This window comes from Dermatophagoides farinae, chromosome 5 (genome assembly GCF_024713945.1).
Source record: "Dermatophagoides farinae isolate YC_2012a chromosome 5, ASM2471394v1, whole genome shotgun sequence".
In the NCBI taxonomy this organism is placed as follows: Eukaryota; Metazoa; Arthropoda; class Arachnida; order Sarcoptiformes; family Pyroglyphidae; genus Dermatophagoides; species Dermatophagoides farinae.
The window spans coordinates 2994042-3021216 of NC_134681.1; the positions used below are offsets into that span (position 1 = coordinate 2994042).

Here is a 27175-nt window from a genome sequence, read left to right on the forward strand (position 1 = left end):
ACAATTATAATATACCTGAAAATGTTTTTTTCCTACTCAATTTCTTGCTTGTTTTTTTTCGTTTTGGTCAATAATCAACAATATACAAAAGATTGTGATTTTAGAGTTTTTTTTTCGTCCATGTTGAGATCGCTATGATATTTAGAGAAAAAATTCAAATTCAAAGTATTAATTAAATAAATAAAGTAAAAAAATCAAATTTATTCAATCCTTTGACATTTATGATGAATCGTTCAGATTAATTGTTTTTTATTTATTCACATTCTCATTGATCATCCCATCATCATCATCATGATCATCATTATTTTCAAATACAAGATTTAGGTGTCAATTTTCATTTGTGAAACACGAATAATCGGGATAAAACTGATAACCAAAACCTGAATAATCCAATAATCGTCATTAGCTTTACAGAATCAAAAAAAAAAAAAAATAAAATAGATATAAATAAATCTTACGCGTTTCGAATCGATTATAATTACAGGCACTGGTGGAGAGGAGGGAAAATATTCACATCAAGAATGATTTCTAAGGGAGAAAAAAATAATTTTCATTCTCACAAGAGGGAAAAAACACACACAAACAACACCGGAAGATAATATACAGTGATTACCGTGGATACCCGAATTATCATCATCATGCTCATGATATTCGGTTCCAAATCCGATCTATTTCACAATTTCAATCCCTTTTTTCGATTATTATGACATGTTATATATGCTGAATTATTTTCCACGCTTTAATATTTAATAATGATGATGATTATAGAAAAAAAAACCACCACGACGATAATGGTGGTGGGTACCATGACCAGCCAATGAAATGTTCAAAATACAACGACCAATCATTATCATTATCACAATCATCACCGGCGTCGTCGTCGTCGTCGTTATTTGGCGTGAGAGAATTTTCTTTAATTTTTCCATATCTTTTCCTTTTCATTTTTTGACGTTTGTTTCGAAATGGCTGAAGATGATGATGAGAGTATGATTAATTATTACGGACCAGTTTTTTTCTTCGATTCATTCAATTTTCTATTCGATATGTCATCCTCATCGTCATCATTCGTAGATGATTATTTGATTAATCATTCTTCAAAAAAAAAGATTCTTATTGCATTTTCTTTGCTCTTTGGTTACCAAAAATTTTCATGATGATCATTTTTGGCTTTGATTTGATCTGATAACGACGACGACAACAACAACAACTACAACAGTGTATAATATAACAGTACGAACCAGGAAGATGGCTAATTTTTTTTTCGTTCGATATTAATTTAATATTATCACATATGATTAATCATGAAAATATGATGGTGCAAAAGATTGAAAGATATTTCGTCTAAGAAAAAAAAACGAAAAATGCTCATTTATTTGGCTGACTTTAGAAGTGCGTGCGTGTGTGTATGTGTGTGTGTGTGTGTGTGTGTCCATATATTGGTTTTATATATATATCGATATTTAATATCTATTCAATGCATATAAAACCATTTTTTCCATTCATTCATTCGTCATGGCGCCATTTGATATTCTTAATCAAATGATGATGATGATGATAATCAAATCTGGTTGAAATCATCAGAACATGGAAAACAATTTCAACAAATCCTACAGGTTGATTGAAGGTTGTGAATGAGGATAATGACTGAAAAAAGATCATAAATCATTTGACTATATCTGAACAAATGATAATCAAAATCAAAAATCAATGAATCGATTCAATGAAATGTTTTTATTTTTCTCAATAAATTTTTTTCTTTATTTCAACGTTTCAAACCACCATAATGATGATGATAATAATAATAATGTTGACCATTCAATGATCATCATGTTATTAAATGATAATTTTTGATTCGAAAACAAAAAATTCATTGAATTTGTTCAAAGAAATCGATTGCTCGAAACAACAGAATTGAAATTCAAAAATAAAAAAAAAATTTTTGCTAATAAATAATTTTATTCGGGCTGGCTAGTTGGTTGAACACCAGGAATGAATAAAAATTTCAATTTTAAATTTTTTCTTTTCTTTCAAATAAAAATGGCGCCCACATTCATTCATTAACATTCAACATTCAACTTGTTGTTGTTTGTCATTAGCATCACCCAAAAAATCCTTGCAACCTTAACAGTAATTGATCATTATGAAAGGCTGAAGAATGATGTTGAAGAAAGAGAAAAAAAATTGTTTGGGCGCCTAAAATTCATCAATCAATCATCCATTTTTATTCATTCAAAAAGAAGGCCAAAGGTCAAAAAATATCCCGATTGTTCCAATGAAATGACCTTAATGACCAAAGGTCGCTTTGCTTAAACAATAATTAAGCATTGATTTGTAACCAGACAAAAAACGACAACAATTCAATGCAATTCGTTGGTTGCAAAATATATATTTTTTCTTCTATCACTTGCTTGCAATACGGCCAATTTTTTTCACTGATAACTAATGCGCTGTTACCAACCGTGAAAAAGATATACATAGAGTTAAGAGTAAAAGAATAAGAATGACATGAATCCCCAATACGAACATTAACACCGTCGTATAACGTGAAACGAAAAGGAAAAATTGAACTGAGAAAAAAAGCTAAAACACTTCTCGACAACGGTTCAGAAGTGAATATTGATGCTAATGTTTATGTGTATGTGTAGGTGTGCATGGTTGCAGTAAGAATCCTGGGAATTTCTGTCATCTTGGTGTTGTTTCTTTCTTTCTTTTTTTTCTCATTTACTCCATTCACGACAAACGAATCTTACTTAACCCGTTTTTTCTTCTTTTGCTCTTATTATTATTAAATGTCTGTGTGTTTGTTTTGAGAATACTTTTGAGAACAACAGCATATTATGTTCACTATGCAATAAATTAAACAATAACATGTGAAATGAGAAAAAGAAAGAAATTCATTCAAAATTAGGCCCTAGACCATAGGGGAATGAAAATCATGAGTTTCAAACATATAAAATGTGATGATGTTCCGTTTTTGCAGTATACTAAATAATGAAATAGAAAAAAATTGAAATGATCCAAATAGCGTAACCAGGGTAAAAAATGCAACACACACACACACACACACAAACCAAAACCAAATCAGTCAGTCAGACAACAACAACACAAAAACGAACAACATAACCAAGTTTTTTGGTTGAAAGACAACAAAATCATCATCATCATCACTTCTAGGTCCCAAATGTACCATTTATTATTATATAAACTTGGGTTACAGTTTATTTTTTCTCATTTTCTCACTTTCATTCATTCACTCACTCATCCATTCTCTTTGGCATGGTGTGATGATGACGATGATGATGATGATGATTGAAAAATAGAACCAAAAGCATAAAGCTTATTCTTTCAATTCTTTCAGTGTTTTTGTTGAAAGAATAGAAAAGCATAGGAAATGAAGCAAACGAGGAAAATTGTTATTATTTATGATCTTAATTCTATTATTTCTATTATTTCTATTATATATTATGTTTCGAATAATAATAATCATCATCATAATAGCGGTAATAATAGTTTGAAAGAAAAATAACCAAACTCTATATCAATTGGCAAAGACACACACAGACTCGGTGAATCGATCATTCATCCGATTTTCCATTTTTTTTCTCCAATGGTTTTATTCAAACACATTATCGTTTGCTGTTTTTATTTTTTATTTTTTGTTCATTCATTACAGAATACAGTGTTTTTTTTGTCGACTGGCTCGTGTGTGCGTGTGATATCGTTTGTTGTCAACAACGACAACAATACAATACAATACAATTACCAAGATAATAATCGCGATTGCAATGAATTTGGAACCAAAAATAAAAATAAAAAATAAAAAAAATAAATAATGCAATTGTGTATTCATTCTCATTGGATCTGTTTTTTTTTTTTTTTTGCTTTTACAGTGTTGACTTTTGTTTGCTTATTATTCGATAACGATTATTTATAATCATAATAATTTACATATTTTTATCATAAATTTTCTGATAACAGAAAATTTCCCTCAAAACATTGAATGAACGAATTGCATTGATAATGGTAATGATGATGGTTGAAAAATTTTCATTAAAAAACGAAAATTTTATTTTTTAAAAACATTTTTAACATTAGCAATTCAATATCTATTTTAACAAGGATATGGTATGATAATAATGATGATGATGATCATCATCATCATCATGATTTTCGATCGATCAATCCAGATCTAGATTATCACTGTTTATTTATTTATTTTGACTTTTCTTTCATTCATTCATTCATTGGATCATCATCGATGAATGAATGATATCCGTGTCCGTGTACGCCCTTATTTTTTTACAATACACGTTTTCATATTGTCAGTTTTTATTATTATAAACAGGACCGATATATAACGATAAGATATTATTGTTGTTATAAACAAGATTTACTTGTTACCCAAAAAAATGATTTAAATATCACGATTTACGAATAAACTTCTTCATAAGATCATAGATTTTGCCATCAATAATCACGATTCTGAAATAGAATAGAAAAGACGAAAGAGAGAGAATCACGAATCAGTTTTTTTTTTGTTTTGACCATTTCAACCATCTCTGTTTAGTCGGTCTGTGTGTGTGTGTGTGTAGTTCACACCATCTCGAAGAAGAAAAAAATACCGCTGCTGTAACCATACCATATGAACATTGTGGAAAATGAAACCCTCTCTGGTTGGCTGAATTGTTTTTTCCCCATTTTGGGTGAAAATTGATGAAAATCATTACAAATTATCACCCCGAATAAAAATGTCCATTATCATCATGAGTGATAATTATTTCTGCGATCAAAGTAATGCCATCTATCGGTGCGCAATACGCATCGCAAATGAATTTTATTGCAAATCATACACAAACTATATGATATAAAGTATACACGTATAAAACAAAAAAGTGTTGTTCAAAAGGAGATTATTTGTTTCTGAGAAATTTTTTTTCAAAAATAAGGAAATTGCATGCATTTTGGAGTGAAGGAAAAGTTGAATGACCAAAAATGATTATGATTATCGATTTTTGATCGAATCGAAAAAAACTCAAATCGATCAATCATAATTTCGGTTACTAAATAGACTAATAATGATTTGAAAGTAATCAAATTTCAATCAAGTTTTCCTTGCGAAAATAAAATTTACAACATTATCCTCTGATGATGACTGATGATCAATTGATGGCTATTGGCCTTGTTTCGCTCTCTTTGAGTATTTAAAAATGATTTCAATTTATTTAGCTACCTGAATATCCTGCTGCTGCTGATACCCTTCAATTAACACTTAATTTTCTTTTTCATTCGAACAAAAGTATTAATTAACGTTCCAACAACTTGATAAAAAATGTGGATAACTCAGTAAATTTCTAGTATGCCATATGCCAGATGGTCAACGGCTTCTGAACTTTCAAAAAATTTCCAAATGGTGTCAATTTGACTGTTCCGTTCGTTCTGTTTTCATTTCGACAGAGAAAAAACAAAGTAATTGCTTACCTTAAAAATGACACCAGTTTTAAAATGAATGATTTAAAAATGCCGCTCTTACCACACCGATTTATATTAGCTTTAGTTTGAAGGTGCCAATCTGCCAACAACATTTTTTCTTAAGGGTATCATCAGTGGAATTAAATGACCACCGCCATTGCTGACGACAGAAGGTCAACGGTAAACGATTAGAGTGGCCAGATTTTTTTCGCTCAAATGTATGGACCTAGTTCTGTTCTGTGTGAATCTTCTATTTATTTCATTTTTTTTTGTTGTGGTAAAATGTGCGAACCAAACAAGATCGACCAACAAACAACAATAACAAAAAAAGTAAATTGTCACTTTTGAATGAATGAAACATACACACACACACACCTCTAATATATCAATGATCAGAACAACAACAACAACAATGAGAAAAATGTTGACATTTAGACAAAGTTGAACTTATCGGCAGCCCGCACACATCGAAGAGAGAGAGAGAGAAAAGTTTCCGGAGTATCAGAAAAAAAACGAAATTCCATACTAATAACTAACCATCAATAAAAACGAACCAGATAAGATAATTTGAAATTCGATAATAATTATTATTTTTTTTCTATTTTCAAAATTCTGTTCATCATCATTCGAAACGGTCGATCGATCAAAATTGGAAAAAAAATTTCATTTTCATTTTTTTGCATTGATTGATTCGTTTATTGATTGAATTTCATATTCTCATTTTTTTCTCATTCGTAATCAAAAAAAAAAAACGATTCATTAAAGTTTGCATTATTGATTATTCTACTTTTTCTTCCATCACAGCAAATATGTTCTATATTTATCAATTTTTCATTCAATTGTAAATAATTTCCAATCTTGATTGTTATGTTGAAAATTGAAAAATGAAAATTTTCAATTCAATAATGGCTTAATGAATGAATAAACAATCGATCGATCAAATGATCGATCCATCTCTATATGTCTGTCGATTTTAACAATAGTAATACAATTGTGTTCTTAGGAAAAATCCGGTGATAATGATGATGATCATCATCCGATGACCCGATAATAATTGAATAAATTTCAAGTCAATTGATTTTATTTTTTCTACATCCTCAAAGGACCAACACACAAAAAAGTTCTTTTGTTTGTGCAAATCTAGTGATATAAAAAAATCATAATTTAAATTTCAATCTTATCGCTCTTTCTCTCTCATTCAATTATCTTTGTCACGAAATGAAAGCCTAGTGATAAACAAATTGATTGAAATCATTAAAAAAAATGTAAATAAATCCTCAGTTGACTGTAGAAACGAAGAATGACTGTAATAAGTTTTCACATTTTTGTCACTAGATGGCAAAATATTGTTAAATTCATTGAATTGATCCATGTTCTGCCATCTCGTGGTTAAAATGTAAACATAGCCAAAGTCAATACAGTCATTCCAGGTTTCTACAGTCAATTAATGGTTGATAAATTGATTGATTTTATTTTTATTTTTATTGACTAAAAAATTTCATCAATCGTATAACCAAATAGTTCAAAATCTAGATAATATTTAGCATATAATGCCATTATTGTTTTTGGTTTTAATCGTCGAATATATTGTTGGGTTTCTTGATAGGATCGTTTATCACAATCACGGTCGTTTACGATTGGAATGTCAACATTTTTATTATCACTTATATCGCTATGGTTAGTGAATAATTGTCGAGCATTTTGAAAATCCTGGTAAAATGTCTCATAATGGCCGACCAGATCATAACGAACATAGCATGGTTCACACTGTGTCCAAATTGGTGCCCATAATGGATCATATTGATATGGATCAATAGGTAGCAATAATTCTTCACACCATTCTTCAAATGTCCAAACATGCATTGTTTCATTATTGATGATCAGCGGACGACCATCCGGTAAAAATTCCGCTAATTCAAATCGCTTTTTGAATGCATCGACTAATCGAACGAAAGGATGTCGAACAAACATGATACGAATATATGATGTGTTATTGACTAGTTGCGCTTGTTGAATCATTGACATTAATTGTGGGTGATCATATTGATAAGCGAACGATTTTTGAAACCATTCAGGTTCGAATACCCGTGGCAAAAAACAGGCCATTATTTTCGTACTGTTATCGATCATCAATGGACAAAGACGTGTTGTTTTGCATGATTCGGGTGTTGTCGAATGCCAAGGGCTCAACAAATGGTTATTCAGTCGATATTGTTTGCAAACTTGTTGCATTCTTTCAAGACTAGATCCTAATTGAGCTTGACAATCACGATCGTTGCTGCCTGAAGTAGAATTCAATAATTTAATAATATTTTTTTCGGTTAAATTTTTCAATGTTAGCGATACAGCAGCCAATTCAAATGGATTTGCCACCAATTCTTGCCGATCGTTTGGTGGTGGACACCAAGATCCAATATTCCACCATGGTGATGATGATGATGATTGCTGTTGATTATCATTAGGACCAGAATATTTTTCAGAATTTTTACGAACACCATCTTCAATCACATAACGACGATTTTCAGCAATACGAAAAACACTATGTACAGGATGACCATTGGATCCAGAATATCGATAACGATAATGATTTGGATCACAACGAAATGATTTATACAATGAACGTATGGCTATGGAAGCAATAATTATGGCAACAATCAATATTATTATTGTACGGAAATTTAATCCAAATTTTAATCTCTGATCATATGATGAATTTTGTTGTTGCCGTTGTTCGGATTGTTGATGTTGTTGTTGTTGTTGTTGTTGTTGAATAATAAAAACTTGAGGCAATTGTGAATCATGATAATTATGATGAGGATGTAATTGTGATGAAATTATTTGAAAATCTGATCGATTATTGCCATTACTAATCATTGCTGAATGATTATTAGATCCATGATTTAATGTTGACAATTCCACTGAATCATCAGTTTGTCGTCGGTTGTTGACTGAATTCATGATGATGATGACATTGATTATGTTTTTTTTTCTGTATATATGTATTTCAATTGGAAAACAAAACAATGAATGCAATCATGATGATGAATGGGATGGATGAGATAAAACCTCTCGATCGCTTCAAATTAAAACAAAACAATCATTTAACTTGTGAACACAAATGGTATAATCTACTACATTGTCAAATCAAACAAACATACATTTGTTGATAACTTGATTGATTGAATGATTTATTTATTTATATATCAAAATACACACACACACACACACACACTGAGTTGAATTTATATGAATGTTTTAACAAACCAAGCAACAAAAAAATCAATTTCCCCTTCCATCATCATCGAAACTTTGGATGCAAAGAAGAAAATGATGAAGAAAAAATGATAAATCATGAAATAGAGGAAGTGACAACGACAGAATGAGAGAAAAAATGTTTGAAAATTTCTATAAACAAAATACGACCGAGAAATAATCATAAAAAAAATCAGCTACCTAAATATAAATAAACAGGATCATCAAAAACCTCTATTGCCATTGTCAATGGCCATTGAAATTTTCAATAAAAAAAATGAATCGATTTCAATTTCAAAAAAAAAAGAAATCAAACAAATGGCAATGTGAAAGGATTGATGTAAAAATGGAAAATGCATAAACAAACACACGGATACAGTTGTTACTTTGTTGTCGCTTTTGGTTTTTCATTTTCTTATTTTCACAATCATTATTTATATTTATCGTTATTGTTGTTATACGAATGAGCAACAACAACAACAACAACAACAACAAGCTTGAAACTAGAATGGCAGCTTTTTATTTCTTCCACTTCTTCTTCGTGTTGTTCACAACATTAAAGTTTTTCTTCTATTTTATCCTAGAAATATCTTGATGATGATGATGATAGAAATGGTGGTGGTGGTGACGATGATGGTGGATCACAAGGTTGAATAATTTATTTCATTCCAATCGTTACAATCATGCATGTATTTTGAAAAATGAGTAAATAAAGTCCATAAAAATAAAGTTCAAGTCACGATTGATTTGATTAATGATTAAAAAACAAAAAGGAAAATGGCCACCATTTTATCGTTCTGAAATAGTTTGACAAACACACACACATACACACTAAGAATGAAATATTCAATATCTGGTTTGTCAACTTATTACTTGTCTATTCATCAATCCATTCGATTGAATTTCTTTTTTATTAATTCAAAAAATTCATTCATTCATTCATTTATTTTATTTATATTTATATAATTTAAACTACAGAAAAAGTCAAAGGCGCGCAACTCACGCCAGTTGTATCATATAAATATACCGCGCTTGCTTATAATAAACGATCACATTGTATGATTCTACACCGTGTACAAACTCTATGACTGATTGGCGATAGAAACCAGTTTTTCTCATGCAGCTGCATACTGACAAAACCATGCTTTATTTGTTTTTTGTTTCATCGAGTTCAAAATTAAAGTTATAATTTGTAAGTCATAATATTATTTTGAATTGAATTTCAATACAATTTCTATAATTTTTTTTTTTGCTTAATCATCTAGGTATCATCAATTGTTTCATCATTCAACTGTTCTACTTTCAATGATCCATTCATATTCTGATTTCGAATTCAGTATCAAATAAAATTGCAGAGATAATAGAATAGAATTGTTACATTATTCATTCATTCATCATTTTGACAAAGTTGTGGTCCATTTGATCATATAAACTATACACAAAAATGTAAAGATATCAATTTCAGTCATTGTAAATAATTCAATAATTGTTGATATCTCTTTATATAATAATATATATATGATATATTATTATTATTATTCAGTTAGATAAATATAGATCAATACAATACAAGTTTTAATTTAAAATAAATAAAATAAAATAAATGGGTACCGTTTTTCATGTCTGATTTTGTCGATCGAAATTTCTGATTCATTTATGATATGATGGTGGTAAAATTATTTCGGATAATATTTTGTTATCTAAAGTTTGTTGATCATCATTAACTAGATTGTTGTCATCAACCGGTGCTGAGGCACTAGGTCCTGGTTGTTGTTCGATAGCTTCATCTGCAATTTCTATCTGATTATTTGATTTCTGCTCATCCAAATGTTTTAATGAAACAACCAAATTATCCAAATCATTACGATTATGATAATGTCGATAATATTGTCGTCTGGCAACCACAACAATTACAATAATCATCATGGCGATGAAAATTGTGACGAAAAATATTCCTGTTCCAACTAATTATAATCATAATGAATTAATTATTAATGGACACAACAACACTTGACAAACCTTTAGATCCCTTATGATTGTGTATTACAGGTTGATCGGTTGATCCAGTAATCGGTTGATTAGTAGGCGATGTTGTAGTTTCATGGGTTTCTTCAGCAATACAATTGAAACCATAGCTAAGATCATCGATAGCTAATCGAGAATGTTCATCTTCATGTATCCAACCACGTAAAACAAATTGAAATGGTTTCATTGTCAAATTATGTTCATGATTATTATTCCAATGATCGATCCAATCATTATCATTGGGATCTGGATATGCAACAACCGATTTATACCATCTTTGTTGATCCAAAACATCAGATGCCGTTATTGACCATAAAATTTTTGGTTGATGTGATGTTGATTCGATTTCATTTTCATTATTGCAATCATCATCATCATCTTGATAACGAACAAAAACTTCAAGACTTAAATCTCTTGGATCAATGACGCGGCCAATATCAGTATGCCAATAATAATAGAAACCTAGGCGACAAGGATTTGTCATATTCAACACTTTGGACGACAGGAATGGTGTATAAATTGATGCATATCGAAATCGGTGATGCGTGTTTTGATCATCAGTTCGACCTGGTACTAGTAAAGCATATGGACTTAATCGAGAACGTCTTGTATTATCAATCAATGGTTCATAACCAGGATTCAATTGATTATCTTCAAATTCATGACCGGTTACTATTCGCCAATGTGCATGAACTTCACTGACGTGATCAATGTCCAGCTGACATTGTGACCAACTTTCAAATGAACATCGACGCCATAACTGAGAACCACATCGTTCAATAGATTCATCTTCACCATCTTCACCACAATCATTGATACCATCACATAGTGAATCCGGTCGAATACAAATACGTGTTTGATTGCACATGATTAATCTCAATGAACAATTTTGTCCAAGACTAAGTGGTTTATCCATTGCACATTCGATAAATTTAATATTATCAACAGCAATAGCTGATTGCGTGGATTGATCGAAAACATCAAATTCAACGATAAATGGCGTCCAATGAAGGCCAATATGACCATATTGACGTGTCCATGAACCATGAGTTGTACCGATTGTATTTGCAATCATATAGAAAGTGTTCATATTATTAATTTCATCACCAAAACGAACTTTGAGAAAGAATGCTTTTGATGCTTGAGCGTAATAATCAAATTCAATCAGGCAATCGGCCGATGAATGTTTGAAATATAAAGACATTTTTCGAGCATTTAGTGCCATCTCTGCGTGACCAGATTGACTATTTCGACCACCAATCCAACGACGCATCATCATAAAATGACCTTTTTTATTGGCATTAGCATCGAATTTTGGGGCATATGATGGTGACCATGATTGCATTTCTTGCACCGATGTATGAAACCAATAATCTCGGTCAATGGATCCTGTATCTTTCCAGCCACAATCATCTTTTTCGAAATTACATTCATCACCACAACCAATTTCATCCCAACCAGATGGACAATCTTTACGGAAATCACATTGCTGTTCTGGCTTGATTATTTTTCCATTCAAACATTTGATACTTTCATTTTGACATCGACCTTGGTGGAAACTGATATCATCCAAAGCGATCATTGTTTTTGGATCCTTGATAACAACACCTTCGATTAGAATTTGTATTTCATCAATATCTGTTTCTAACATATCATGACCAATTGTAAAATAATATGGTGTCCATCGATCATGTTGAACTTCTAAAATTCGGCCGAGAATTCTACTGCCTGAAGAATGTCCCCTTTGGAATCGTAACAATAAAATTTCAACACTTGCTTTTGCATCATTGATCCATGCCCATATTTCTAGGCAATAAATTCGACCACGTTCAATACGTTGAGCTCCGGAAATAATTTCAGCATATTTTTTACCTGTATAAATGGAATCTGGTGACCAACGCCATGCGGATAACATTAGAAAACCATTTCCTTCAATTTGGCTATGATCAAGACGTGGTCCGGGAAAATCTGGATGAAAATTGGATGTCCATGTTGCATACAAACGAAATGCTTGACCACTTTTTGTATAATAATCCGAATAGCTACAATAATCATCATGATTAAAATCACAATCAATTGGACGTTCACATTGACTATTCATGACGATTAAATCATCCAAAACCAAGTATGACTTATTGCTTGTTGGTTTTATTATTTCAAATACAATTCGATGTTCAAAATCAAGTTGTTTATCAAATTCAACTACAGTCCACCATGGTTTCTCTCTATGAAAAATAAAGGAAAAACATTAAATTCATTCATTTGTAATAGTTACGAATCAACTTACGAATTTGTTGCCCATAATAAATGATCATTATGACGATCATGATAATCATCAAAATATTCACCAGCTGACCAATAAACACTGAGCGATACGTTTCCCACCAATTTATAAGCAAATCTTACACATGATCGTTGTGAGACATCTGCTGGAACATTTTCGATTGACAATCGATCAATATAATCAATTTGCAGTTTTTTAGTTTTCTTATTCATAAAACCAAGATAATAGCCATCCGTAGTTGAAAATGTTGTATGATCATTATGTGGAATTGTCAATGGAAATAATCCAGTTTGATGATTGGCATCAAATGTTGGAAAATTAAAGAGATAAGCGTCCATTTCATCAAGTGGTTGAATCTGTTCTAATTGTAAGCCATCAAGCCCATTTGTGAATGTATACGTGTAATCATTCAAATGTTTACAACGACCTGGTCGTATTTGAATATCATCAATTGCAAATGAATTGAATACTCCTTTCGATGATGATGGAATATCTTCCGATAGACTAAAATTCATACGTATCAAGATTTTCTCATCATTTGCTGATCGAAAATGGAAAAAAGAATCAAACAAATAGTTTTCATCACATATTCAGACATACCAGATGCTTGAACAAAAGGAATAGTTATACGATGTAAACGCCATGATTGGGTACGAAGAAAACGTAATCTGGCAAACGGTTGGATCCATTTTTTACCCAAAATATTCACATTACCATGACTATAGGCGAAATCCAAACGACCAACATCGTATACTGAACTACCATCAGCATAATACCAGAATGTTAAACAACGTTCTTTATCATAAATCATTGGTGGAGCAACCAGATATTGAGTTGTTTCATTCAATTGATTTGTATCATTAATGAACAAAATATAATGTCCAGCTTCATGTTTTAATGTATGATCTAATGGTGGTGCATATTGATCGTGTCCTTTTCATTGTAAATCAAACGTTCAATTAGATGAAAAACTGAAAATTAAAAATGACTCATAACTTACGTTGTAAATAAGATGTGATTGTCCAGATTTTTGGATAAAATGTCCAATGACATTCATGTTCAAAATTACAATCTGCGATACGTTCACTTTGAGGCATTTCAGTAGTTGGTGATGGTGCCGGTGATGAATCGGAATTATTCCAACAATGTCCTTGTGTAATAGTAATGTCATCGATACCTAGATCACTAGCAATTTTGTCATTATATTTAGCAACAATTTCAAATGAATAAACCATTGGTAATTTACGAATTTCTCGTGTAAATGGCATCCAAACAATTGGATCATGTGTTTGAGTATAGATATTAAATTCTTGTGCAATGGCACCATTCTTATGTAGATCTAATACACGTAATGTCATTGCTGTTGTTATATTCTGATCTACAGAATTAGCAAAATAATACATTCGAAAGCAGACAATCGGTTCATTTTTTGGACGATTCATAATTGGACCACGTAACACGGATTCTGCATGTGCAGAAGATGATTGTCGATACATATCCAACGGTAATGCAAGATAATTTCCATCGGGCCGTCCAAGTGTATGATCAACCCAACAACCAGAATGACGTACGATTTCATTCCGAGGCTGTACACGAATCCAATAAATTAATCGATTATCCGTTGCATCTTGATTCTGGTCGATTCCATTATACCAACCACACATATCGGTTTCGAAATTACAATTACCATGAAGTGAATCACAAAAATGTGGCACAAATCGTACATCATCAATCAATATCATTGTATCTTGATTCGATGATTGTGTAATTTGCATTATGATCGATGCTTTTTTTGTCGCTGTAAAACTAACACTCATTGATGTCCATTTATTCTGTTGATTAATCGATATAATTTCATCGAGACTAACATTTTTCAATGTTGATCGATAATTGTTTTCTTGTATTTGTAATGATAATTGCACATTTCTTGCAGTTGTTTGTTGTTGAATATTGAATAAATTCAATTCGGAAAGAGTTTGAAAATAATAATACAGGTTAATACAAAGATCATATCGTCGTAGTGGATTCATTACGGCAGTATCATCTTCAGGAAAAAACGATAACGATTCGATTGATTGAATCAACGATGAAATCATCGTATCGGAATCACCAGATAATGGTAGCGCAAGATAATGTCCTGCAGTTGAACCGGTTGTATGATCTCTAGTTTGACAATTATGGCAACGTTTTAAATGGCCAGCCAATGGTTTCCACGCACATTCATTGATTTCAAAGTCACAAAATTCTTTCGAAGGCAATGAGCATTTTCCCTGCATAATACCAATATCATCAATACCGGCAATTGAATTTCCATTATTCAACGATTCGATAATCAAATCAAAATCTTTATCTGATGGTGTTTGTAATTCGATCCATGCTGGTTGCCAATTGCGTGTTTGTGGTCTTGTTCGTCGCCAAAGAGTTTGTGTTTGAGTTACATTATTATGATTATCAAATTGCATCATTTTCACATTTAATGTAGCTGAACTTATACCAAAAAAATAATACCAAAATGTAAAACAATAATAATCATTTTTTTTGCCATTGATCGGCGATGCTGTTTTCAATATTGATTGTCTAGGTCGATTTCCATCACCATTATCCATCATTATTTTGATCGAATCCGAGAGCCATGTACCATGTTTTCGTGGCAATGGCCGTAAATGACTCGTATGATCTTCACCGGGTTCAATATCTGGACGATTTGTACGAAACCAATTCAATTGCTGTTGTTGATGGTAATCATTGATTATCTTCCAACCACAAAAATCGGTTTCAAAATCACAATTCAATTTTTTAATCGATTCAGGTTTATCATCATGATTGGATTTTGTACAATTGAGAAAACGTATATCATCGACGGCAATAAATTCTTTATGATTTCGTTTGTCACCTGGCATTCTAAATGAACTAATTGCGAAAAATAAATTAAAACTAGGAAATCTTTCACCAAAATCAGTTGTATAATAATTCCATTCATTTCGTTCAGTGATTAAGAAAGAACATAGAAAATGGTCATTGACATATAATGAAATAGTTGTTTCTAGACTTGTCATTAATCGAAATGAAAATTTACAATTTCCATCTGTACGACCATTGATTGTTGGACTTTTCAATGTTGTTTCTTGTTCTATAGAACAGGAAAAAAAACAATAATAAAATTATCAGAATCTGTTTCATGCTAGACAACTTACTATTAGAATCAAAAATGAAACCGTAATAACCACCCATTGGATTCTGCTGGCCATCACGTGTTGGCAATGGATCTGGTGCATTTGATGCTGGATCATATACATCCCAATGTCTAACATGACCATTAGTTTCAACTTGACTTTCCCAACGACAAGATGATTGAAGATTAAAAGTACAATCACCACATTGAAGTTCATCCAAGCCATCCCGACATTGTGGAATGAAATCACATATTTCACTTGCCGGTACACAGATAAGCTTTTGTTTTTCATTTTCACACCAAATACCATCACAAAAATGATCCGGTGCAATTGTTGTTAAATTGACGGGTTCTTCCGTTAGAATGTGACAATCATTAGAAAAACTTATATCATCAATGGCAATATAAGGTTTCAAGTATTCGCCTTTGTAACGTCTTAATTCGGCTTCAATAAGAATTTTATATGTTCCATTCCATCTATTATCTTGATTACCGAACACATAATAAAATCGATCAAAATAGTGTCTATCTTCTCTCAATGTAGCCAATAAATGTGTTTGACCCGTTTCTAGATCCCATAGTTTTAGAAACAATGTCGAATTTTTGCTATTTTTCAATACAAACATTCGTACAATACACGATGCTGTTGCTGGAATTAGCATTGGCGGACCATCAATTATTGACATTTTTGCTTCATTATTCTCTTTATCGGTATCAGTGAACAGAACACGACCACCAGATGCATATCGCAAAGTGTGATCATAACCAGGTCCTTGACGAAAACTGTTGAATGAATTGACATCTTCTATACGCCAATTGATACGATAATAATCACCCCAACGTCCAAAATCATTATCATCTTGGAAGTCTGTCATACGATTGGTGAAATCACATTGTCGACCATTTTCATCCGATCCATCGCCACAATCATCTTCAAAATCACAAACATTTGCTTCATCAATACAAACATTGTTTGCACAAAGAAATTTATTACAAGTTTCATCCTCTTTCATTGGTTTCGGGGGATCACAATATTCCATTTTAAAGCTAAGAACAGAATGATAAGATTCACTATATGTACTAGTTGCCACATATGGACCTAATGGTGAAGCTCGAAGTATTAATTGAAATGAATGTGGTATACGTCCAAGCCAATAATCAATCCGATGCCATTCATTCATTTCAAATGCTGTTGATAGTTGCATTCCACTATCCCATAATAACAATTCGTTTCCATCTTGGATTTTCAATTTTAAAGCAAATCGATCATTGCTATCTTTCCATTTACTATGAAATAGATAAAAAAATGAATAACGACAGCCGCCATATGATTGATGAATTATTGGTGATATTAGTCTAGCGTTATCTTGATATGGTGTTGTTATTGAACCATAAGCTGTTAATGAATTTTCCTGGTGATCATGTGGTCCACATTCGGATTCTTTGGTTAATCGCCATCGAAACGAATGAACTGTGGCTTCATTTTCATAGCCACAAATATAACCTGGTCTTATATCACATGAACCACATTCTAATTCATCTAAACCATCTGGACAATCTTTATGATGGTTGCAAACTTTTTCAACCGATATGACTTGATATGGATCACAATAGAATTTATGATCATGGAATCCATGTATTGGTGTTGTTGATATTGATGATAAAGTGGTTGTTGTCGTCGTTGTTGTGGAATAAGGCAATGGATTATCAGGATTATTACAGCTACTTTTTTTAAAAGAAAAATTATCAATCGCTACGTAACTATCTTGCCGTCCATAATCATTATTTGTAACGGTAGCAATCTATTTGTGAGGCGAAAGAAAAAAGAAAAAAAAATTGATTAAATTTTCAAATATAAATAGACAAACATGATGATTACAATAAAAAAATAAATATCTTTCGATGCTGCATTCAATCGTCGTGTTTGTATTTCAATTTTACGCCATTCTTTGGTTGAAAAGTTTGTTCCGAATAATTTTTTTGCTGAACTCGAGAATGATTCAGCTTGATAGATTTCTAAATATGAATCCGAACATGGTTTAACAATGGCCATTGATAGACAGAAATTGATATTTTCACTGCCACCAGTATCATAACGTTCAGTAAGAATGATACCACGTTCAACATTATGATGTGATACGAACAATAGATAATTGCCATAAAATGAATCGTATGTAAAATCATGATCAATATATGGACCATGTAAACGTGGACAATAAACATGCCATTCACTATCAATATAATTGGTCATAAAATAAAATGCTAATTCTGTAAGATTTTCTCTATTTGCTAATTGAATTTTCCAATCATCAGTGAATTCATCATTGGGTTTTGATCTTAATATTTCCAATGAACAAGCATCATCATCTTCAAAATCACAATCACCGCCTGTACTAGTACATTCACCAGGATAGATAGAAATGTCATCGATAAATACACCCAATTCTTCATTATCAGAGACTGCTAAAATTTCGATTTTCATTTGCAGACGAAAACCCATTGCATCACCAGGATTAGAAATTGTTGCTTGATGTGTCATCCAACCAACTTGGCCATTCAGATTGTTTGCACCAATTATTTGCCATGAATCACCGAATATTAATTCATTATCTACATCAATAGCTAAATAACTTAAGCTAACATTCCGATTTCCCATCAAATAATAAGCGAATCGTAAACAGGAATAATCATCAAATGCTTTTTTCGTTGTCACCGTACTAAATGTACCAATTTCTTTGCTTTTAGCTTCTTTGAAAATTCCATAGAAATGTCCATCTTTAGTATCGGTTGTATGATCGTTGATACCAATATCGGCACCTTTCCAAATTCTCCATGATGATGATGGTTTAAACATGGATGATATATCAGATTCAAAATCACATTCCAATTCTTGTGTATCACATTCACCAATGGTAACTTTAATATCATCAATTGCAAGAATACCTTGATGAATCAGACCATTTATTTCAAAATGATCGCTATTTTCATCGATTGTTAAATCGATATATGCTTCATGCCATTTAATTGTAATTTCATCATATGATCGAAATAAGATTTTTGATTTTTGATCACTCGATTCGGATGATGATGATAATACTTTCAAATTGACCATTGAATGATCTTCACCATAAAGAAAATATGCAAAACGAAAACAAACTTTAGTAGATTCGTCAACCATATGAGGATTTTCTGCTTTCATTGATCCAGAAACTGCTGATCTATTTTTCGATCGAATATAAGCAAAATGTCCTTCACCATCATATCGAGTATGATCTATAAATGGTACATAATCAACAGCACCGGAGTCGGCTACTTGAAATGATGATGATGTCCAGTTGCCTTTTTTGCCTTTTTCAAAATTTTCACAAATTGATTCAAATGGATTGTCGGTTTTTCTGGCTTTCGATTCTCGTCGATTTGATGATGATGATGACGATGATGAAAATAAACCGATCAAAATTATAGAAAAAAAGATTAAAATGGATTTCATTTTGAAAAATGAATCCATTTTCACTTTGAAAATTCAAACAGTTTTATTTATTTTCAAACGAAACAAAAACAATAATTCAAAATTTTAACGAAACAAATTAATGCTTGCAAAAATTAACTGCAAAGAAAACTCCCATTTGAATCGGATTTTTATACATTTTTTTCTGATCAAAAAAATGTGATCAATTTTTCAATTGTCTGATTGATCAATTTGATAACGGGTAAAAATGAAATGAAATTTCATTGTCAATTAGATCGATCAAACAAACAAACAAAACGCAAACGCAAACGCCCATCAAATGTGACCAGAAAATATCCAAATCCATATTGATTTTAACACCCATATTCAATCCATAAATTAATAAAATCATTATCACTAATCAATTCTTAATTGTACTTTTCATTATCATTGAATTCATTCTTCCATTATCCATTGGATTTACAATCATCAAATCGTGTAAAAAACCGAAAAAATATTACAAACACACGAACATTATAAAGACTTGAAAACATATTTGAACAAAAAAAAATTCAGCCAATCCGAATACGATAGTTTTCTGCAGCATCAATAATATAAACAACAACGAAGCACCTCCTGTTTGAAGGTGTTAACCTACCATTTGATTCGTTGTTTTGTTTCTCGTCACACACACATATACACAACGGACATGGTCAGTTTTTTGTTTGTGTGTGTGTATCTCATTTTTTCAAAAACAAGAAACAAGATCAGATCAGATCAGATATGATTGTCCAATTGAATCCAATAGTTTCAGTATCTGCATGGATATTGTATTTACAAATCGTCATCAACTTCTTTTTCATTCAATCTCTATTCAGTGAATTCATTTGACGTTCGTTCATTGCTTCATTGTTCAATTAATCAATCAATAATCAATAATAAATAAATGAAAAATGGTTAATCCAAATAATTATCAATCATTTTCGATTGATTCTTTATTGAATGACAATAATAATCGCCATACTACTCATTATCATCATTCTGGATCAAATGATCGCAAAATTGATCCAGATCATGAAACATCCACAACAATGATGATGATGATCAAATCGGCAGCAACGACAATGCCGCCACATCATTATCCATCCCGTTTTATGTATTTTGCTCAGCAACAACCACAACAGCCATCATCCAATGCACAATCAATATCGGAAATGATAATTTCCAATGATTATGATAAATTAAAAACAATGACAACAACAAATCTATCGAATGATCAACAACATCGAATGTATCAATTGTTTCTAAATTATCACCATCATTTAATACGCCTACAACATCAACATCAACATCAGCAGCAGCAGCATCAGCAACAAAAATTTCCAATCTCAAATCATGTCATCATGCCATTTTTATCTGAAAACACGAAAAAATTCCCGAATGAATCCAGTCAGAATTTTCTCCAATCAGAATGGATGAATTTCTTTCAAACTACAGCAAACAATAGGAAAAATACTCAATCAGATGATGAATTGGAATTAGAATCAAAATCAGATTTTCATTTGAAAAATGGTGACAGTAATAATAAAATTATTGTCGATGAAGTGGCAATCGATGTAACACGTACAACGCCATCACCATCATTATCTGAATCTGATACGACTGATCATCTTTTGGCTAATAATCTGCCAACAACAGCATTCAATCAGCAGCCAAACATTACGACAACAGTGAACACGAATAATCAAAAATCCAATTCACAATCGAATGATATGAAACGACGAAGAACATGTTTTAGTTCAGAACAATTGCTTGAATTGGAAAAAGAATTTCATTCGAAAAAATATCTTTCATTACGTGAACGTGCACATTTAGCCGATGTTTTAGATTTGACTGAATCACAGATAAAAATATGGTTTCAAAATCGTCGTGCTAAATGGAAACGGGTGAAAGGTCAAATGGCAACGGAAATTAATCAAGCACTGCAGGCACCGGCAGCGTTATTCAATCTGGGACATCCACATTCAACGTCGTTATCATCATCCTCATCATCAGCATCCTACTCGTCATCGGCATCATCCATATCATCATCAAACAATTCGAATTCATCATTATCATCGTCAACAACATTATTGAATCGTGAACATTCCGGTGGTGAAACAACAACAAACCAACAAACAACAATTGGACATAAAATTCATGTACCAATACCGGTACATGTTGATCGTATATTACTTCGTGGTCAACAACAGCAATATGAAAAACGGTCAGTATTGAAACGGTCAACATTTTGAATATTTATAGAATAGAACAAAACTCAGACATTTACATTTACATTTAATGAGTTTTTCGATACAATTTTTCATTCCTAAATCTTCGTTGATGATGATGAAAATTAGATTTACCAAAGGGAAAAAACTAATTATCGAAAATCAAAATTATTTATTCAAAATCACAAGTTATTGATAATCAATCAATGATAAATTTTGGTTTTTTTACACTTACCATCATCATCATCATCATCATCATTATTATTATTAGATGAGATGTGAAAAAAATTACACTAATTATCATCAATATAATTTATAATATCGTTTTTATTCACGATGATCATGATGATGATGATAAGATTAGGTGTGAAAAAACACTGACCAATAATTATATGAGCACACTGCATACATTAAAAAATAATGTTATGATGTGGTAGTGAAGAAAAGGTGATAATTGATGGCGTCTTGTATTTCATGATGACCATGTTATATTTATGATGATGTTGATCATTTTAGTAATAACATCACCGTGGATCTTTTTGTTCTTGTTTTCATCATAATTATCACATGGTTATTTGAAAAAAATTATGCTCAAAGTCTATATGATGAAAGAGCAAAACAATGATTTTGCTCCACTCATAGTTCTCTTGTTTTATGTTTTTCTTTGTTCACGTTATATTTGAATGGTGGTTTTTATTATTATTTAGTTTTAGTCTGTATGAAATGTTTTTCATCTATCTTGATGATGATAATGATAATGATAATTGACAATATAATGATGAGCATGTCATTATATTTTAAGTTTTTTTGGTTCAAAAAATTATTCTACGATTCTGAAAATTCAAAAAATGAAACAATTTAGTCGAGAGAAAGAAATTGATATTTAAAACATTAAAATATTTAGTCGGCGATGTTTTTTTGTTTTTGTTTTTGTTTTTGGTTCACCATAATTTAGATGAAAAAAACCGAATCGAATAGACACGTTTTCGATGATGATGATGATCATGGCAATCCATCGTGATTATCGATATAATTATCATCATCAGGGTATAATCTAATTTGTTATTATACATTCAGCCGATATTATGATTATGATGATGATGATGATGGTGTGATGATTGGTTGTTGCAAAATCAAAATTATTATTATATCGATGGCAGGAAAAAATGAACATAGAAAATTGCAATTTGAATTAGGAAAATTTTGACGCATAAAAAATCTAAATCTAATCCTAAAGGAATGAATCAAATGAAAAAAAATTGTAATCAAACTGATTGACCTGTTGAATGGTTTTTTGTTTGGTTTTGATTGATTTTTTTTTATTTGATTATCCAGTTCAATCAATCAATCAATGATGATGATCGGTATCCAAAACAATACATCGATGTTATGATGATGAAATAGAATAATTTCTATCCGGATGAATTTTTCCTATTCCATTTCGTGATAATCATTGATTGAATTGAATCGATTTTTTTTTTGGTGGAAATCTGTAAACATCGATAAATCAAATTGAAATGCAACACAAGGACACACACGCTATGCACGTTTTGTAATGATAAATTTGAATAATCACGTATTGAAAAAATAATTGATTTTGTTTTGTTTTGTCTTCGAATCAATCGGAAAATTTCTCAATTTATCAATAAATGATTTGATTGGTAATTAATTGATCAATTCAATTTTCAAATTCCGTTCATGGTTAATCGATCAATCAATTCCATTGCATTTTGCGATATCCTGGATAGATTTTTGCTTTTATTATTGGAAAACTTTTCCGAGGCTTTAGGTTAATGTTTTAAAATCATAGAATGATGATGATTTGATATAATAATAATTTGAAGATGTTTTTTTTGGAAAAATATAAACAATCATTTAGTCATAATAAGAATGATGATAAAGAAATGAAAATGTTGTTAATGGAGCTTACATAATGATAATTATTATAAACAACAACCATCAATTATTGTTACAAAAAACGAAAGACTTGCACATTATTTTCACCCAAAACAAAACAAACAATTCGGCGATAACGAAAAACATGTTAGCAATTCATTCATTCAAAGCAAGGTATCGAAAACAAAACATAACAAATCATCATAGTGCACTGTTTTATTATTGTTTCCATCCAATTGAACCTTTGATAGTGAATCAAAGTGTGAGTGAATGATCACCATGCTCAAACGTACAATTTTTTGGCTGTTTTGTTCAGTGTTTTTAAATTGTGAAATTTTATTTTCGATCAATAATCTGGATAATAACAATTTTCACAGTTTTACACATACAGATTCTCCATAGAATTGTTTGTTGTTGCTGTAGTTAGTGTTGATTATAATGATGATGATGAGTGTAACATCATCATCATCATCAAAATGGACATTTTTATAATGATCATGATAATCATCATCCAATGTCGGTTCTGTGTGTCGGATGTTTTCGTAATAATAATAATAAAAATAATGATGATAAATACAAAGCAAATAACACAGACACACACACACACACACACATGGACAAATTATGATGATGATGATATATTTACAAACACAACCTCGAGGTAAACAAATTGTTAAGAAAAGAAAAAATGAGTGAAAAAACGCCCATAGTCTTGGTAAATCATCATCATCGACGATTGATGGTCAAAAATAAGAAAAAATGAAGGATCAATTTTCACTTTGTTCGGTTATCAACGTTAAGGAATGAGAGAAAGATAGAAAAACATTAAACAAATCCGACGACGGTAGACAACCTAGAAAAAACAACAACAAAGTTTATAATTAGAGTTTTAAATTTGTTTGGATCTTGTTGGTGTTTTTTTTCGACAAAAAAAACTTTGTACCCACAACAAACATTCGATTCGTTTGTTTCATCATTGCCATCACCACTACCAAAAAAAAATTGGGCGAAAATAGCATTATGGTCAAAAGATTAATGATCATCATGATGATGATGGTCTTGTTGTCGATGATGATTTGCGAATGTGTGTTGATTATTTAAACCAAAAAAAGTACTGTAATTTTACCATTTTCAAATTGTCTTTGTCGGTAGCCGAATTTTCTTTTATTTTTTTCGTTTTATTATTCGATACATTTTCACTGTCGGAACGCTAACGATCTGTAGCATAGAAATAAAAAAATTTGTTCAACCTGAAACAAACTTGTTTATCATCATCATTATCATTCGCTAATCATTTGGGTGTTTGGTCAAAGGTCGAGGTGTGAGGTTCATAGATCATCATCATCATTATCAAGCCATATCTTATTACCTTTGAACTTTTTTTTGATACTTTCTGAAATATAATAATGATAAACAACAACAAGTGTAATGCAATTTTTCCAATCATTTTTTTTTTTGATTTGATTTTATTTTTGTTTTGCACAACAGAATGCAACAAAATGGAATTCGTATAACGAGCAAATCACAAGAGCCAAATATATCTCAGATTATGCAACCATCACCATACGAACAAACATTGGAGCCAAATTCGGTTGGTGTCATAATGAATATGTCGTCGTCAAATGATAGGTCAAATTCAAATTCGAATAGTAAAAAAACAACCACAACAACTACATTATCATTGTCACCGAATTCAGCATTTCAAACACCATCAACCATTCAACAACAACAATCATCAAAACGATTATCACGTCGATCTGGTGCTGGTATTGGTTGTTTACATCGAACATCATTATTGCCATTATCATTACAACAATTAACACATTCATTTGCATTAGCACATCATCGATCTACATCACAAATGATACAATTCAAATGTTGATTATTGAAAATTAAAAATAAATGAACATAACTATCATACTATTATAACCATGAGAAAAAACAAACGGAAATTTTATAAAAATTTTTCCTGAAATCAAACAAATGAAAAAAATTTCCTGAGTACAATTCAACAATCAACAATTATTATTAAAAATTAATAATAACACTTTATATGGTTAATACGCCTATTTCATGTAAATTTCATTTAGCTTTCGAAAATGTCGGTAATCCTTAATTATGGTTTACACATGACAATGTTTTCTGTCCACCCTATGCTTGTTTGGAGGTGTGTGAGTGAGTGAGTGAGTGTTTTCAAAACCGACAAACAAGCACACACACACAAAACAGTTTCGATGACACGATCGAACAAAACACCAAACAAAAACACGGCTGTCAATCACAAATGTGTCGATAAAAAAATGAGAAAGAGAGAAATATAGCCTGTTATTATTAATATAAAGTGGGAAAAAATTCTTTACTTTTCACTTCATCATTCATAATGATTATGATGATGATGATAATCATCGTCGTTGCTGTTGTTGTTGGATACACAAGGATCGTTGGCTATCAGGGCAATTAGGCGGTGTTGAAAACAACAACAATAATGATGATGACGATGACGAAAAAAAGTCAAACGTCGGCTGTTTTCTGTTTTTTGATTATTATATTTCTCGTTGCTTCAACAAAAAACGATTAACAAACATATATAAACGATGGGCGTGAAATGAAAATTTGTATCGAAAAAATAAAGAAAGAATTTGTTATCGAATTAGCGAGCCTGTCATCATCACATCATCATCACATTCACTACATCAATGGTGACGATGAGAAATCTGGTCAAAATTTTTGCACTCTCTCTCTCCGTTTTGTGGTTGTCGATTGATTTTGCTATTTTTCTGGGATTTCGGTATTCGGCCATGTTATTGCGTGTGACAAATCTCCCCATTGACACATCATATGGTCATAATTTGGTTCAATTCCAAAAAAGAAACCGTATGACTTGATTTGATTTCCGTTGACAGCTGCCAAGTTTTTATGTTTTTTAAATCGGTTGGCTTTTCCATCCACAATTGCAAAGTAAGTCGGGTGAAAGAATCGGATTTGGCCAATTTTTTGATAAGAACTGACTGACTTTTTTATTCATTTTGGACAAATATGATAATTCTTCTTTGGTCTTTATTTTCTGGCCGCAGGTTGAGTGTACACGCCTTTTTGCTGTTTTTTAATTTCGTGGTGAACATAACGATAATCCGATTGAAAATCGATGGAAACCAGATTACGAGAAAAATGACAGATTTATGAATCTTTCTCTTTCTAACAGAAATTTGAAATAAATAAAAAAGAACCACAGATTATTAGCAGTGGTTCAGTGGAAAAAATCTTCATAATCGTGGATCATTAGACAGAAAAAACTGATTAATTGCTCATCATCATCATCATAAAATGTCTGATAAATTTAGATATTCACTCTATCGTAT

The 27175-nt window shown here is 31.2% G+C and overlaps 3 protein-coding genes and 1 long non-coding RNA gene across 6 annotated transcripts; 2 read left to right on the forward strand and 2 right to left on the reverse strand.

Annotated features, from left to right (window-relative positions):
- Nucleotides 1-6917: 6917 nt before the first annotated feature.
- Nucleotides 6918-8672, reverse strand: LOC124500003 (carbohydrate sulfotransferase 14-like). The gene is made up of 2 exons (XM_075731249.1): nucleotides 8628-8672; nucleotides 6918-8545 (listed from the first exon to the last, which is right to left on the reverse strand). Exon 2 carries the CDS (start codon nucleotides 8425-8427, stop codon nucleotides 6958-6960), a length of 1470 nt encoding a protein of 489 aa, XP_075587364.1. The 5' UTR covers nucleotides 8428-8545; nucleotides 8628-8672; the 3' UTR covers nucleotides 6918-6957.
- Nucleotides 8673-8830: 158 nt separating this feature from the next.
- Nucleotides 8831-14273, forward strand: LOC124497494 (uncharacterized). Its single transcript, XR_006959429.2, has 3 exons — nucleotides 8831-9577; nucleotides 9700-9913; nucleotides 9987-14273. It is a non-coding gene; the product is annotated as an uncharacterized LOC124497494 (long non-coding RNA).
- On the reverse strand, nucleotides 10200-22577 carry LOC124497339 (MAM and LDL-receptor class A domain-containing protein 2). Of its 3 annotated transcripts, none has more exons than XM_075731248.1 (7): nucleotides 22156-22577; nucleotides 16225-18004; nucleotides 14031-16160; nucleotides 13631-13963; nucleotides 13034-13571; nucleotides 10741-12971; nucleotides 10200-10685 (listed from the first exon to the last, which is right to left on the reverse strand). In XM_075731248.1, the coding sequence occupies exons 1-7, from the start codon at nucleotides 22222-22224 to the stop codon at nucleotides 10372-10374; spliced, it is 7395 nt and encodes a 2464-aa protein (XP_075587363.1). In that variant the 5' UTR covers nucleotides 22225-22577; the 3' UTR covers nucleotides 10200-10371. The 3 variants fall into 3 exon arrangements, with proteins under 3 accessions (XP_075587363.1, XP_075587362.1, XP_046916964.2); XM_075731247.1 differs by lacking the exon at nucleotides 22156-22577 and adding an exon at nucleotides 18082-19813 and having other exon boundaries at nucleotides 10200-10676; XM_047061008.2 differs by lacking the exon at nucleotides 22156-22577 and adding an exon at nucleotides 18082-19813.
- LOC124497483 (uncharacterized) lies at nucleotides 20561-25762 on the forward strand. The gene is made up of 2 exons (XM_047061143.2): nucleotides 20561-21916; nucleotides 25305-25762. Exons 1-2 carry the CDS (start codon nucleotides 20604-20606, stop codon nucleotides 25696-25698), a joined length of 1707 nt encoding a protein of 568 aa, XP_046917099.2. The 5' UTR covers nucleotides 20561-20603; the 3' UTR covers nucleotides 25699-25762.
- Nucleotides 25763-27175: the final 1413 nt, after the last annotated feature.